Source organism: Cryptomeria japonica, chromosome 4, assembly GCF_030272615.1.
Source record: "Cryptomeria japonica chromosome 4, Sugi_1.0, whole genome shotgun sequence".
Taxonomy (NCBI): domain Eukaryota; kingdom Viridiplantae; phylum Streptophyta; class Pinopsida; order Cupressales; family Cupressaceae; genus Cryptomeria; species Cryptomeria japonica.
Window position 1 is genome coordinate 61,119,423 of NC_081408.1, and position 14,100 is coordinate 61,133,522.

Genomic DNA, 14,100 nt, shown 5'->3' on the forward strand with positions numbered 1-14,100 from the left:
CCAAACAGAATGGAGTTGGCAATTCGGTTTTGACAGGTCACTCAAACACCTTTGGAGACTTTTAGAATTAATACAAATTAATGATAAAGTTTGATATGGATGGTTAGTCATTTATTTGTTAGTTTTTATCAAGAGTCATTGGTCATTTTGCAAAGTTTCTAAAGTATCCGACAACACAAATGAATGAATGCGGTGATTTGGTTCACTTCATAAAAACACCGATACACTCAGCTTAGCTCTTGAATTGTCGGTGAATTGTTTTAGTTTTGAAACACGTCGATGCATTCCAATCATGAAACACGTCGATGCATTATAAATCACTGATCAGTGACTTACTAAAGTTGGCCAAGTTTGTTGAAAAGTCGACACGTTGTACGATGAGTTATTGCAAGTTTTTCCTTTGGAAAAGAATTAGTTATTCCAAAACGGCTTTCAAGTTTCATTTCCTCAATGATTAAAAATGCATCGAATCGCAATGATCTTCATTACATCTCCCCCTACCTGGGCAAACAAGGAGCTTTGGAACACGCTATGGATTTCCATTAAAGCTTAAAAGGATAAAGGAAGTGCATTCGAATGATGTAATTTTAATTTGGTTGACTTAAATTATACATATTAAGTTTTGATTTTTAGATTTAAAAGCTTTAAACATTCAGAATTCATTGGTATTTTCTAAATTTAAAATTTAATATGTTGTTTAATATATGTAATTTAAGAGTGGCCATTGCAACTGCATCATTGACAAAACACTTGAATCTCTGACAGAACGCCTCCAAGGTTTTATTATTTTGTAAGCACAGAAATGATTACACGACATGCACACAGAAATGATTACACGACATGCACAGACAAGATTTGTTAAGCAGGCTTTAGAAACTTTCCAGCAAACGTAAGTCGCAGGTGTAATGCTGAGTTCCACGTCTATAACTGTGACGAGAGTTATAATGAAAAGCACATGAATGGCTTACTAAAATGCCTTGAAGAAATGAGTTCTCGTCGATTGCAATGTAAAATTTATTGAAGAGGATTTTAAAACTTTCAAGAAAATGCAAACCACTTGCAGAAGACATATATACAAAACGTGGAGAACACAGTCAAAGCGCACTTGAAACGTTTAACAAAAATCCTAAGAGATTTCAAATTCATGGAATGCATCATTGCACAATACGCACTAAATGGATTTTTTGAAGAAGGCTTGAGAAACTTTGGAGCAAATGCACGGCGGCTACATGAACCTATTTTTCCACAAATGAACCATTTGCCAGAGTTCCTCGAAGAGATGTCATCCCAAGGAATGAAATGCTTGAGTGGACGATATGAACATAATTGGTTTGTTGAAAAGATTCAACAACTTCTAAGAGGACTGGAGTTCAAATTTGCGATCAGTCTTAAATCTTATATTAAGCAATATATTAATTTTAGAGAATGTTAGTCAATTCTGTGTGTTTAAGAGACATGGAGTTCAAATTCACGACCAGTCTTAAATCACACATTTAGCAATATTTCATGTTTAGAAAATGTTAGTCAATTCTGAATGTTCGACACTTTTAAACCTAGAAATCAAAACTTAATATTTATGATTTAAGCCATCAGCAAATTCGCCACCCTTTCCTAACATCCTGACCTGTGCAATAGGGTATGACATCTATCAAAGCATAAAGTAGAGAAGAATTTCGCCGAAGGTTGTAATTGCAATTGCTACGGTAGAACACAACATATGCAAAACGTGGAAGCATACATAAGGCATGTAAACTGTTTACCAAAATGTCTTAAAGGAATGTGGCAGCATATACACAAAATGTGGATTCGTTGGTAAGTCTTTTGAAAAACTCAACCAAACGCACTTGGCGGTTGTAAAGCCAATTCTGCATGGAAGCTTTTCAATAGAATACGAGCATCCATTGAAACACAAAGCAAAAAGAATTCTATCGAGTATTATAATTGTTGTTGCACTGGCAAATAATATTCGAAATATTGAAGCTAAGACGAAGTTGGTTAATCGTTTGGCAAAAATAATTCTATCGAGTATCTTAAGTGTTTGTCTTGTCCTCTTCGTACATATGGAATTATTTGTTTGTCTTGTCCTGTTATTTCTTGCTATGCCACGAAGAGGACAAGACAAACAATGCTGAGTGTTGGGAACTTTCTCAGAAAGTGATGAAGATGAAAATGTACGTCGCCAAAACGAATATCATTTTCCTCTTGATATGATAAGATAATTGACTTTGGAGCTGTAAACTGATAGTGTGCTTTGTTTCCAATATTAAACAAGTACTGTCTGCTGCAAAATAATATGAGAAAGTAACCCCAATAAACGTCCACCTTACATTAATTTACCACGTGACAACGAAAAATGTCCACATCCCTCACTTTTCAATGATATAAATTTGAAACATGTGAAACAGTACGATTAAGATGCACAGCAGCTTTTTTATCTTTGGTTTTAAGAGAGCAAGGTTTTATCCTGATAGCACACATTGAATGAACATAATCAATTTTCCACGGGATTTGAAGCTCAGAGCCTCTGATAAAGCTGATTCATTCTAACTCCCGTGAAGCTTCGAATAATGCAATGTACTTTACTTTAGTTCACAATGAAATTCGAATAATGCAATGTACTTTGCTTTAGTTCAAAATGAAATTGACAAAAGAATTGACTAACACGCTGTAAGAAAGATCTGTTTTAGAACTAGAATAACCACGATTCTGGATGTGAATTTATCACTGATAATGAATGTCGATTTACCACTGATAATGACGAGTTTGAATTCCTAAATTGAACACATTTACGTAGTAAGGGACAAATTGAAACATGCGAATAATGATGCACTGAATTTCGTACGAGCAAACGTGATGAGTATGAGGATTGCAGTTAGTAAATTTCCAGGTACGCAGTTCATAAAAGTGAAAAAACATTTAAAAACATTTAAAAGTCAAGGAAAATTGTCAATAAAAACGGCTTTGGACTCTGAAATTAGTGTGCTTGGTTGAAACTTGAGGTGCAACGTCAATGGCGGAAGAAAAGCAGAGAGAGCTTCGTGTGGTGATGTTTCCTTGGTTTGCCCACGGTCACATTACGCCCTTCGTTGAGCTTGCCAAAAGCCTGGCCAGTCATGATTTTAAAATTTTCTTCGTCTCAACCCCGCTGAATATCAGACGAATTGAACCTCAAATATCGGACGCTGAGGGAATAGATCTGGTGGAACTGGCGATGCCCTCCGTGGAAGGGCTACCTAAAGGCGTAGAGTCCTCCGCAGATGCTGCCAAGAGAGGAGAAGCGCCACTCCTACTACCCTTACTCAAAACAGCCATGGACCTTCTGGAAAAGCCCTTCGAAGCTCTATTGCGACAGCTCTCACCAGACTTGGTAATCCACGATTTGGTGCAGCATTGGGTTCCTCGTCTGGCCAAGCCCATTCCCACCATATTCTTCCTCATATTGGGAATGGCCAGCTTCAGCTTTGGAGAAGGACAGCTCGACATCGCACCAGGAAACCCAATCGCCCAGGATCTGATCGTCTCGCCACCCGGATTCCCTTCAACGATTATTCAGCGCCATTTGTTTCAAGCTCAGAGGGTCCTCGAGCTATATGAGAAGCACGCAGATGGGCTTAGCATTTCCGATCGGGCCAGCATTTGCGTGCGGGAGAGTTGGGCAGTTGCATGCAATACGTGTTTGGAGTTGGAAGGGGTGTACGTCGAGTATTTGCAGAGCCTCAGAAAGCGGCCGGTGATACCTGTTGGGTTACTCATGCCTAAACTCCCGCCACTCCCCATCGATGACATTTGCTTGCAGTGGCTCGACAGGCAGCCCGCTGGTTCGGTGGTGGTCTTGTCTTTTGGCAGCGAGTACGTTCTAACCCAACAAGAGCTCGCCGCAATTGCAATGGGTCTGCTGGAGAGCACGGTGTCATTCCTCTGGGTTCTGCCTGCCGGAAACGACTTGCTGCAAGGCTTCCAAGATCAGATCGGGGTATGTTAGCCTCATTATCTCAATGATCTATTCTTTCTTTTCTCTGACCAAGACCATAAATTGGTGTGTTGTATTTGATAATTGCTTTCATTTGTTTTTTTTTGTTTTTTTTTAGGAAAAGGGATTGGTGGCGACAAAGTGGGTTCCACAGTTACATATTTTGAATCATTCTTCTATAGGTGCGTTTTTAACTCATTGTGGGTGGAATTCAATGACAGAAGGGTTAAGGTTTGGGGTGCCACTCATAACTCTTCCAATGCAATTTGAGCAAGGGTTAAATGCAAAGCTTGCACAAGAGCTTAAGGTTGGAGTGGAGGTGAGAAGAAATGAAGAGGATGGGTCTTTTACCAAGGAGGATATTTGTAAAGCAATTAGAATGGTAATGATAGGAGAAGAAGGAGCACAAATTAAATGTAATGTCACAAAGCTAAGTGACATGTTGACTAGCAATAATTTTCAAGTTAGGGAAAGAAACATAAGGAACTTTGTCTCCATGTTTAGAACTTTCAATAAATAATTAGGCTGATAGGTTTGAAATTGTCTCTATTCTTAGAGTCTTTAGAAAATGATTAGGTGTATAGTGTCAGCTATTGTGTTTCCTATGGTTTGGAAGTCTTGGTGTGTGTTAGATTGTTATATTGTGTTTGTTTGTCACAGAGTTAAAACCAAGGTTCATAAGATTATATGTTTGTGTGTTAGTGTTTAGTAAGTGTTTTCAATAGTTTTCTATGTAATCATGTGTTTGTGCATGAAGAATTGTAAGAAGGCTTATATAAGCCACTTTATTTTTCTATGTATTTCATCCTATCACTTCCATATATAGAATACATTACTTATTGTGTGTGTTATTTTATTATCTCTCATCTTACTAGAGTAATATGAAAACTATGGACCAAAAAAAAAAAATTTGGATAATCTAATGACAAAGGGATGTGGTTTTTGAAAGGAGAGAATCCTCTTTGATCCGAATGATTGATGCACACATAAGTATTATTGATATTTCTAGTATTGTGAAGGATTCATGAATATAAGACTTCCCATTGGTGAAAGTAAGAATTTTGGCATGTTAGAATTGGTGCTTGCATGACATGTGATGTTTTAAAAGGCTATTTTTATTGTCTTTGATGCTTAATAATTTGAAATCATTAAATCCATGGATACCTCAATAAAATCATCTTCTCTAATATTATGTGCATAATCTTCCTTTTAAGGGTCATATGTGATGAGCCATAGTAGAAACCATATATAATTTAGCTATAATCTTATAATTTATATAATGGGCCTTATCATTTCTCAAAAGTGATATTACAAAGAAGGAAAATAACCTAATATGGTGGTATATTGATTGTTCACATAAAGGTGACATCCTCAACCATTTTTTTCGCAATGCTAAGATCTAGACATATATTTCAAAAAATAAAAATAAAAAAAATCAATTCAAGTGAGAACAAGAACATGTAGTTTGATGGACTAGAGATTATTAGCTGCCAATTGTAATTATTTGTATTGACAAAGTAAATATCATTTATTTATAGATAAAAATTACAAAGTTTGTACTTTAATGCGTAAGTTTAATCGTGCATAGATTACAATTAAGGAGAGACCATATTTTAGGATACATTTATTTATAGAATTATTTAAATAAACTCTACTTTATAACTAGTTATCCATTAGTTAAACATATTTATAGGTGGTGCTAATTAACACATGTCTATAAGTTGTTGATACTATATTAAAAATATAATTATACATAGAAATACAAGAAGGTTTAAATATTGGTTGATTTTAAAAGTGTAATCTTATAGATTTTATGTGATTGCTTATTATCCATGGGTAATTAAGATTCACATTCAAAACAAGATTGAGGCTAAAATAATCAACATGTTTCAAGAGACCTAGAAATATGTGAGTATTATAGAATTTTTATGGGATTAGCCATCAGTCTAATATGGATAACATTTTTTACCCTATTAGACTCTTTGAACTTATCTATAAGAATGATTTGGTAGATTATTATATCATAGATATCCATTATTGGTGTATAGAGAAGGTTGACAAGCTCATTCACAAAGATATCCTTATAGGTGAGAAAGTCAAATAATGACATAGGTAGGATGTTTAAAAAATAGAACTAATTATAACCTATATCATTGTATAAAATATTTAATTGGAGTGTACAAAGGTTGAGAAAAGGAAGAACACTAAGGTCATGTAGAATACGTGACCAAGAGACTTGCATCCTTATAGTCGTTGAATATAGGTTGGATCCATGCACTTGATATGTTTATGAGAGGCACTATATTCCTAACGATCCATGTTGGGTTACCTATGTATTAACTCTCGACATTCCTTGTGGATGACATTTTCTTGTAGTGGCTCAACAAGCAACCCACTACTTCAATGGTGGTCTTGCCTTTTGGCAATGAGTATGTTGTAATGCACCAATAGCTTGTCATAATTGCAATGGGTCTACTAGAGAGAAACATATTGTTCCTCTAGTTCTACCTGCTGGAAATGACTTGCTGCAAGGCTTCCAAGATTAGATCGGGGTATGTTAGCTTCATTATCTCAATGATCTATTATTTACTTTCTCTTGTCAAGATCATAAATTGGTTATGTTGTATTTGGGTATGTGCAGGATCATGGTGTGCCAAAACAGGCCCTTAAGTGGCAATGAAATTTCAAAAAATCAGAAATTCCTACGTTTGACCACCTTAACTTGGTCAAAACCTTAAGAAATTTAATTTTTTTTATTTTTTCCCTATAGTAGACAAAGCATAGGATGTGATGCATGTTTTGGTTTCAAAAAATGTTATACCGTTTGAAAGTTATGAGTGTTTTTTAATTAGTATATCAATCAGGACTATTGTCAGAATTCAATTAGAAAATAAATAATAATTATTTATTAAAGTCGAAATAAGACAAGCCTTATATTGTTAGAAAGTTGGGAACGTCCTTAAAAAACCCTTTTTGTTTTATCAATTTTGGTTACAAAAAAAGTCGTCAGCCACTTGTGTAAAGTCTGGAAAATCAAGGAATACTGAAAAACACATTTTTTTCAATTGACTTTTTAGGCTTGTCACTTCCAAGCCAAATACCAAAGCATTCCAGAGCCGTAATTTGAAATATGAAAATTAGACTACAAAAATTTGTGTTCCCCAAAAAAATTCCTGTTGTCGCCATTTATTTGGTAAACTGCCACATGGCAGAAATCCAATATCTGATTAAATTGGATATCAGATTTTATTAGTCATATTTTAGAGAGAGAGAGAGAAGGAGAGGGAGAGAGGGAGAAAGAGAGAGAGAGAGAAGGAGAGAGAGAGAGAGAGATAGAGAGAGAGAGAGGGAAGGAGAGAGAGAAGGAGAGAGAGAGAGAGAGAGAAGGAGAGAGAGAGAGAGAGAGAGAATATGACCCCTAACGACACAATTTGGTGTCTTAAGGGGTCCTATGGTGTTGTTACAAGTCATATGGTGTCTTGGGACACCATAGGACCCCTTAAGACACCAAATCAGGTAATTAGGGGTCATATAGTGTCTTAAGGGGTCATATGGTGTCCCATGAACCCTTATGACCTCTTAGGACACCATATGACCCCTAATTAAACCATATTGGGTCGCTTTGGGTCATATTGTGTCCTAAGGGGTCCTGTGGTGTCCCAATACACCATATGACCCCTATGGACATCGTATGACCCCTAACAACACCATAGGACCCCTTAAGACACCAAATCATGTCGTTAGGGATCATATTGTGTCTTACGGGGTTGAAGGACACAATATGACCCGTAACAACATTATTTAGTGTCTTAAGGGGTCCTATGGTGTTGTTAGGGGTCATATGGTGTCCCATGAACCCTTATGACCTCTTAGGACACCATATGACCCCTAACGACACCATATTGGGTCACTTTGGGTCATATTATAGGGGAAAGGGGTCACATTGTGTCCTAAGGGGTCTTGTGGTGTCCCAAGACACCATATGACCCCTATGGACACCATATGACCCCTAAGGACACCATAGGACCCCTTAAGACACCAAATCATGTTGTTAGGGGTCATATTGTGTCTTACGGGGTCGTAGGACACAATATGACCCTTAACGACATGATTTAGTGTCTTAAGGGGTCCTATGGTGTCATTAGGAGTCATATGGTGTCCATAGGGGTCATATGGTGTCCCATGAACCCTTATGACCTCTTAGGACACCATATGACCCCTAATGACACCATATTGGGTCAATTTGGGTCATATTGTGTCCTAAGGGGTCATATTGTGTCCTAAGGGGTTGTATGGTGTCCCAAGACACCATATGACCCCTATGGACACCGTATGACCCCTAACGACACCGTAAGACCCCTTAAGACACCAAATCATGTCGTTAGGGGTCATATTATGTCTTACAGGGTCGTAGGACACAATATGACCCCTAATGACGTGATTTGGTGTCTTAAGGGGTCCTATGGTGTTGTTAGGGGTCATAGGGTGTCCATAGGGGTCATATGGTGTCCCATGAACCCTTATGACCTCTTAGGACACCATATGACCTCTAATGACACCATATTGGGTTGCTTTGGGTCATATTATAGGGAAAAGGGGTCATATTGTGTCCTAAGGGGTCCTGTGGTGTCCCAAGACACCATATGACCCCTATGGACACCATATGACCCCTAATGACACCATAGAACCCCTTAAGACACCAAATCATGTCGTTAGGGGTCATATTGTGTCTTACAGGGTCATAGGACACAATATGACCCGTAACGACATGATTTAGTGTCTTAAGGGGTCCTATGGTGTCGTTAGGGGTAGTATGGTGTCCATAGGGGTCATGTGGTGTCCCATGAACTCTTATGACCTCTTAAGACACCATATGACCCCTAATGACACCATATTGGGTCGCTTTGGGTCATATTGTTTCCTAAGGGGTCCTATGGTGTCCCAAGACACTATATGACCCCTATGGACACCGTATGATCCCTAACGACACCATAAGACCCCTTAAGACACCAAATCATGTTGTTAGGGGTCATATTGTGTCTTATGGGGTTGTAGGACACAATATGACCCCTAACAACATTATTTGGTGTGTTAAGGGGTCCTATGGTGTCATTAGGGGTCATATGGTGTCTATAGGGGTCATATGGTGTCCCATGAACCCTTATGACCTCTTCAAACACCATATGACCCCTAATGACACCATATTGGGTCGCTTTGGGTCATATTGTGTCCTAAGGGGTCCTATGGTGTCCCAAGACACCATATGACCCCTATGGACACCCTATGACCCCTAACGACACCATATTGTGTCCTAAGGTGTCATATTGTGTCTTACAAGGCAATCTCTCTCTCACTCTCTCTCTCTCTCTCTCTATTTCTCCCTCTCTCCCTCTCCTTCCTTCTCTCTCTCTCTCTCTCTCTCTCTCTCTCTCCCTCTCCTCTCTCTCTCTCTCACTCTCCTCCTCTCTCTCTTTCTCCCTCTCCCCCTCTCCTTCTCTCTCTCTCTCTCTCTCTCTCTCTCTCTCTCTCTCTCTCTCTCTCTCTCTCTCTCTCTCTCTCTCTCTCTCTCTCTCTCTCTCTCTCTCTCTCTCTCTCTCTCTCTCTAAAATATGACTAATAAAATCCAATATTCAATTTAATCGGATATCGGATTTCTGCAATGTGACAGTTTACTAAATAAATGGTGGCAATGAGAATTTTTTTGGGGACCACAAATTTTTGTACTAAAACTGGATATCATATAATATCCGATTTTTGTACAAAAAATTGAGAAAAAAAGGGTTTGTGGGCCATTTTGTAGATTCCAACAGCCCACAGCCTGCATATATTCTGTTTTCTATCAAGGATCACGGGTTTTTAGAAAGCTAGAGATAAATTTGTGCTTTTGGGAGATTCTTAAAGTGAAAACTTACATTGTCAATCATGAAGGAGCATGTGTGGAGGGAAATGGGGAGTAGTAGTTGTCGGAAGTCTAAATGGAAAAGAAAACTTTCAAATGACCAAATTGAAGTGTATAGAGAAAGAGATAGAGAATTTCTTAGGAGGAGAAGACAAGGTATGTTAAATATTACTAATGTTACCTCAACTGAAGAGGAAATTGAATTTGAAATTGTGCCACAAGTTATTGAAAATGAAAATGTAGATTTTGAAAGTGAAAATATTGAAAATTTTGAAAATGTTGAAAGTGATAATGAAAATGCTCAACATGTGGAAAATTTTGACATAGGATGTGAAAATGTGGAAAAATTTAACGTTGAAGGTGGAATTTATCAACCAAGTGAACCATATGTAACACCTAATTACTTTAGAAATGAAGACCCTCTCATGGATGAAAGACAAATTCCAAATCCAAGACCTTAAAGAACCCCAAAATGGTTATTTGAAATCGATGAGAACATTATTGCAAATCTTGAAGGAAAGAGGTCAACAAGAACCATTCGGTTGTGGGCTACACAAATTTTCAACCAAAATTTTAGCAATAAGACATTGACCGAGCAATGCCAACTCTTTGTTCAATTGCTAAAGATGATAAAGCTGAGACCATTGCTAAACAAATTGAATATTCGTATGAACAAGAAGATGGAGAGAAATTCTATCATTGCAAAAATCTATTTGACGCTCTCAATTCTATTGGAAAGAATACCAAAGAAAGAGATAAGAGAGCCGCTCGAAGAGTGATCACAACCTCCTTAGTAAGCCATCAATTGAGGAAGGCTCGTCAAATGAGACAAACTTGTGTTGATTTTAACATAAATCGTAAAACTTTGGATAGAGCACTTGCACAAAGACAAAGACTTGACGATCCACTTCAACAAGATGCATGGGCATTTGGTGGGAGGCTTCCACATATTGATAGAAAGTTGAATGACAATGTGAAGGAAGAGATTCAACAATTTTGGCACTCTAATTCTAGAGTGTCACCCAATGTAAAGGACATTTTGAAATTAAGAATCGGCAACCGAGACCACACACTGCATCCCAAACATTTCTTGGAATCAAGCCAAACAATGTTGTACAAATTGTTTTGTGAATTACATCCAACTTTGCAAATATCACAAAGGGCCTTTGAATCTTTGAAACCATTTTATTGTGTTCCTCTTAAGATTCACAATACCTATTGTTACAAGTACCATGTGGAGTTTTCAATGTACCATGAACTTTTATGTCATATTCGTTCTATGATGCATACTAATGAGATCTTGCAGGAGTGTGGTGCAATGCTATTTTCGAGATCATAAAGAGACTTGCAAGATCTATTTTTTATGCCCTAGAGATGATGGCTACTATTTCTATAGAAATGATTGTTTGAATGAGAAGTGCTCAGAATGCGGTGGGTTGTCAAAGTTTGTTTCATGTTTTCATGAGGGCAGCGAACACGAGTTTGGAAATAGTTATGTTGAGAAAAAAAGATACGAGATAGTGAAGTATACTTTGAAGAGTGGAGGTGAAGGTTCTAGATGCGAATTAGTCTCAAGAGAAGTGAGTATTGCTGATTTTATTTTGGATTTTAAGGAAAATCTTTTCTACAAGTATGCAAGGCACACCCATAGGTCTTAGTGGTTGGATCAATAGTTCAGGATGTGTAAGAACTCTTTCCCGATTGGCACTATTGTATCAGTGGTTGATTTTGCAGAGAACTATACATTACAACAACAGAATGAGGTACAGTCTTAGTACTACAATTCAGTCCAGATTGCTATTTTTGTTCACATTACATATAGACATGCTCTTGATAGTACAGAAGAGGACAGGAAGATAATCAGGGAGTATCATTTTTATATGAGTGATGATAGATCACACTCCTCCAAGTATGTGTAACATTCTTTCGAGAATTTTTTTAAGTTCTTGCATGAGAAAGATATTGCAATTGACCGACATATAATATGGTCAGATAACTATACGGGTCAATTCAAGAATGTCCGTATGTTTTGTTGGCTGAGTAGAATGCATGTGGAGAGGCATAAACCTCATATTTGGTGTTTTTTTAGGCAGGGCATGGGGAGGGAGAGCATGATGGAGCAGGTGCATGTTTGAAGACAACTCTAGTTAAGGAGCAATTGAGGATTTTAGGTGCAAATTTCTCTGATGCACGTTATATTGTTGATTGGTGTAGTTCAACATTGTCACATGGAGGTACTCTTGATTGAGCAGTGAGCAGATTCTTTTAGTTGGTTGAGGAGGGAACAATGGGAGATAGATTGGATTGTCAAACAATTAAAGATTCTTCAAAAATGCATTCATTTCTCAGCTCAGATGCAAGTACATGGATCATTTGGACACGAGCATTGGCTTGTTTTTGTCAGAGTTGTGTTTGGTATGATTGGGATCAGTGCGAGTCAAATGAGTGGGTTGATACGTGGGTTCCCCACTATCTAACTCCTTTATCTCAAACAATATCCTTGTCAAATGATGACATGGAAAGTTCACTTGAGTATGATCGTCTATCAGATCTTGTACAGCCAGGACATGTTTTTGCAGTTGTTGCACCACAAGGGAATGAAGAGAGATCAGAATATTGGTTGGCACGATGTGTACAGGAAAACAAAAGCTAATACAACTAGTGACAGATGATGACGGGTTCACATATCCTACAGGTTCAGTTGTTGTTGTGGGAACTTGGTTGCGAACATACATGATTATAAAGAATGGCATACTTGCATTTGAAGACTATGAGAGACACAAAACCATTATAATGTATTCACACCTTATTATAGCTACAAATGTCAAGTTGTTGAAGCATCAACCAAAACCGAAGACCAAAGAGCTATGGACAGTGACTACTGCTGATCATGAAGCAATACTGGATACTCTTAAACAAAGAGATGACCCTTCAGGCACACTTGAGTAGTAGGTCTTTAATGGTGCCTTATTTTGTTTATCATGCATTTCATTTCAAACAATGATCATTAAACCTTAATGATCAAGTTTGTTATGTGTATATTAAGGATGTGTTGAAAATGCAGGTCTATTGATGAATGTTTTTTTTTGGCAACATGGTTTTTGCATGCACATAGCGGGTATGTACATGATATAATCGGAAGGGACGTATTTTTGCAACACGACTTATTATCATGCATTTGATGAGCTTTATAATTTTTGTTATTAGAGAACACTATCTAACAATTTTTCATGATATAATTATTGCAAAACCTTTATGCTCATGCAGCCTATCTTTATTGATGATATACAATAGTACATCACATTATAATTTTTGATGATATACAGGTTCATGGTAGATCATTCACCGTTGACAAGACCCTCTCTTGGTGATGGTACATATTCTTTTGTGCATTAATAAGATAAAATTTTGTGCATAAACATTAAGTCAAGTGAATGTATTGCTATTTAGAAATGACCATATCTACCATCATCTTCAACCATGTAGAGAAATGCAGTGAGAAGGGCTTTAATCAACATGCGTCTTTCTTCAAAGTTATGCTTGTATACTTTACAGAGAAACTGATAAGTTTCATAATTATACAATTTTGTGCATCTTAAAAATGTTTGAAATGATCTATTTATAATTTGGCAAGCTAATTTGTATTGGTCTTCATTTATATACAAGCATTGCTGTACGCAAGCTTTTCTCTTAGGACATGAGGATGTCTGATGCAAATGAAGTGGGATGTTGAATTTGTATATGGATGTGAATTGATGTAACATTGTTATGATGATATACAATGTCCATGAGAAAATTATGTGTATACAATACATGGAAATATTCATGATCATTATGTGTCTATAGTGTAATGCTTGGAAATATTGATGATATACAATGTCCATGAAAAAAAAAATCATGTTTGCATATCCCTTCATGGATGTCACATGCAAGTGTAATGGTAATTATGTGTATACAATACATGGAAATATTCATGATCATTAAGTGTCTACAGTGTAATGCTTGTTTATATATAATTTTAGTGCTCAAGGGACGACGTCGGTAGGGTATGACCCCAAGTGTTCGATTGAGTGGGGGGGCAATATAGGAGCATGTGTAGGGTAATAATGCCTAAATGGACATGTCGGAGCCGATGGTTCATCATTGCGATGAGCAGAATGAGAAATCAGCCATGCGACAACATTCCATTGAGTGAGACTGATGATTTTTTCTCCAATTGAAAAATTGCTGC

At 37.3% G+C, this 14,100-nt stretch overlaps 1 protein-coding gene across 1 annotated transcript; it reads left to right on the forward strand.

The window, feature by feature from the left end:
* Positions 1–2,997: 2,997 nt before the first annotated feature.
* On the forward strand, positions 2,998–4,818 carry LOC131040585 (UDP-glycosyltransferase 91C1-like). The gene is made up of 2 exons (XM_057973534.2): positions 2,998–3,973; positions 4,089–4,818. Exons 1-2 carry the CDS (start codon positions 3,011–3,013, stop codon positions 4,488–4,490), a joined length of 1,365 nt encoding a protein of 454 aa, XP_057829517.2. The 5' UTR covers positions 2,998–3,010; the 3' UTR covers positions 4,491–4,818.
* Positions 4,819–14,100: the final 9,282 nt, after the last annotated feature.

Excerpts from the sequence above, each read along its gene's own strand:
- LOC131040585 (XM_057973534.2), top strand. The coding sequence starts at position 3,011 with ATGGCGGAAGAAAAGCAGAGAGAGCTTCGTGTGGTGATGTTTCCTTGG. Across the intron at positions 3,974-4,088 it reads GCTTCCAAGATCAGATCGGG|GAAAAGGGATTGGTGGCGAC; the intron begins GTATGTTAGCCT and ends GTTTTTTTTTAG.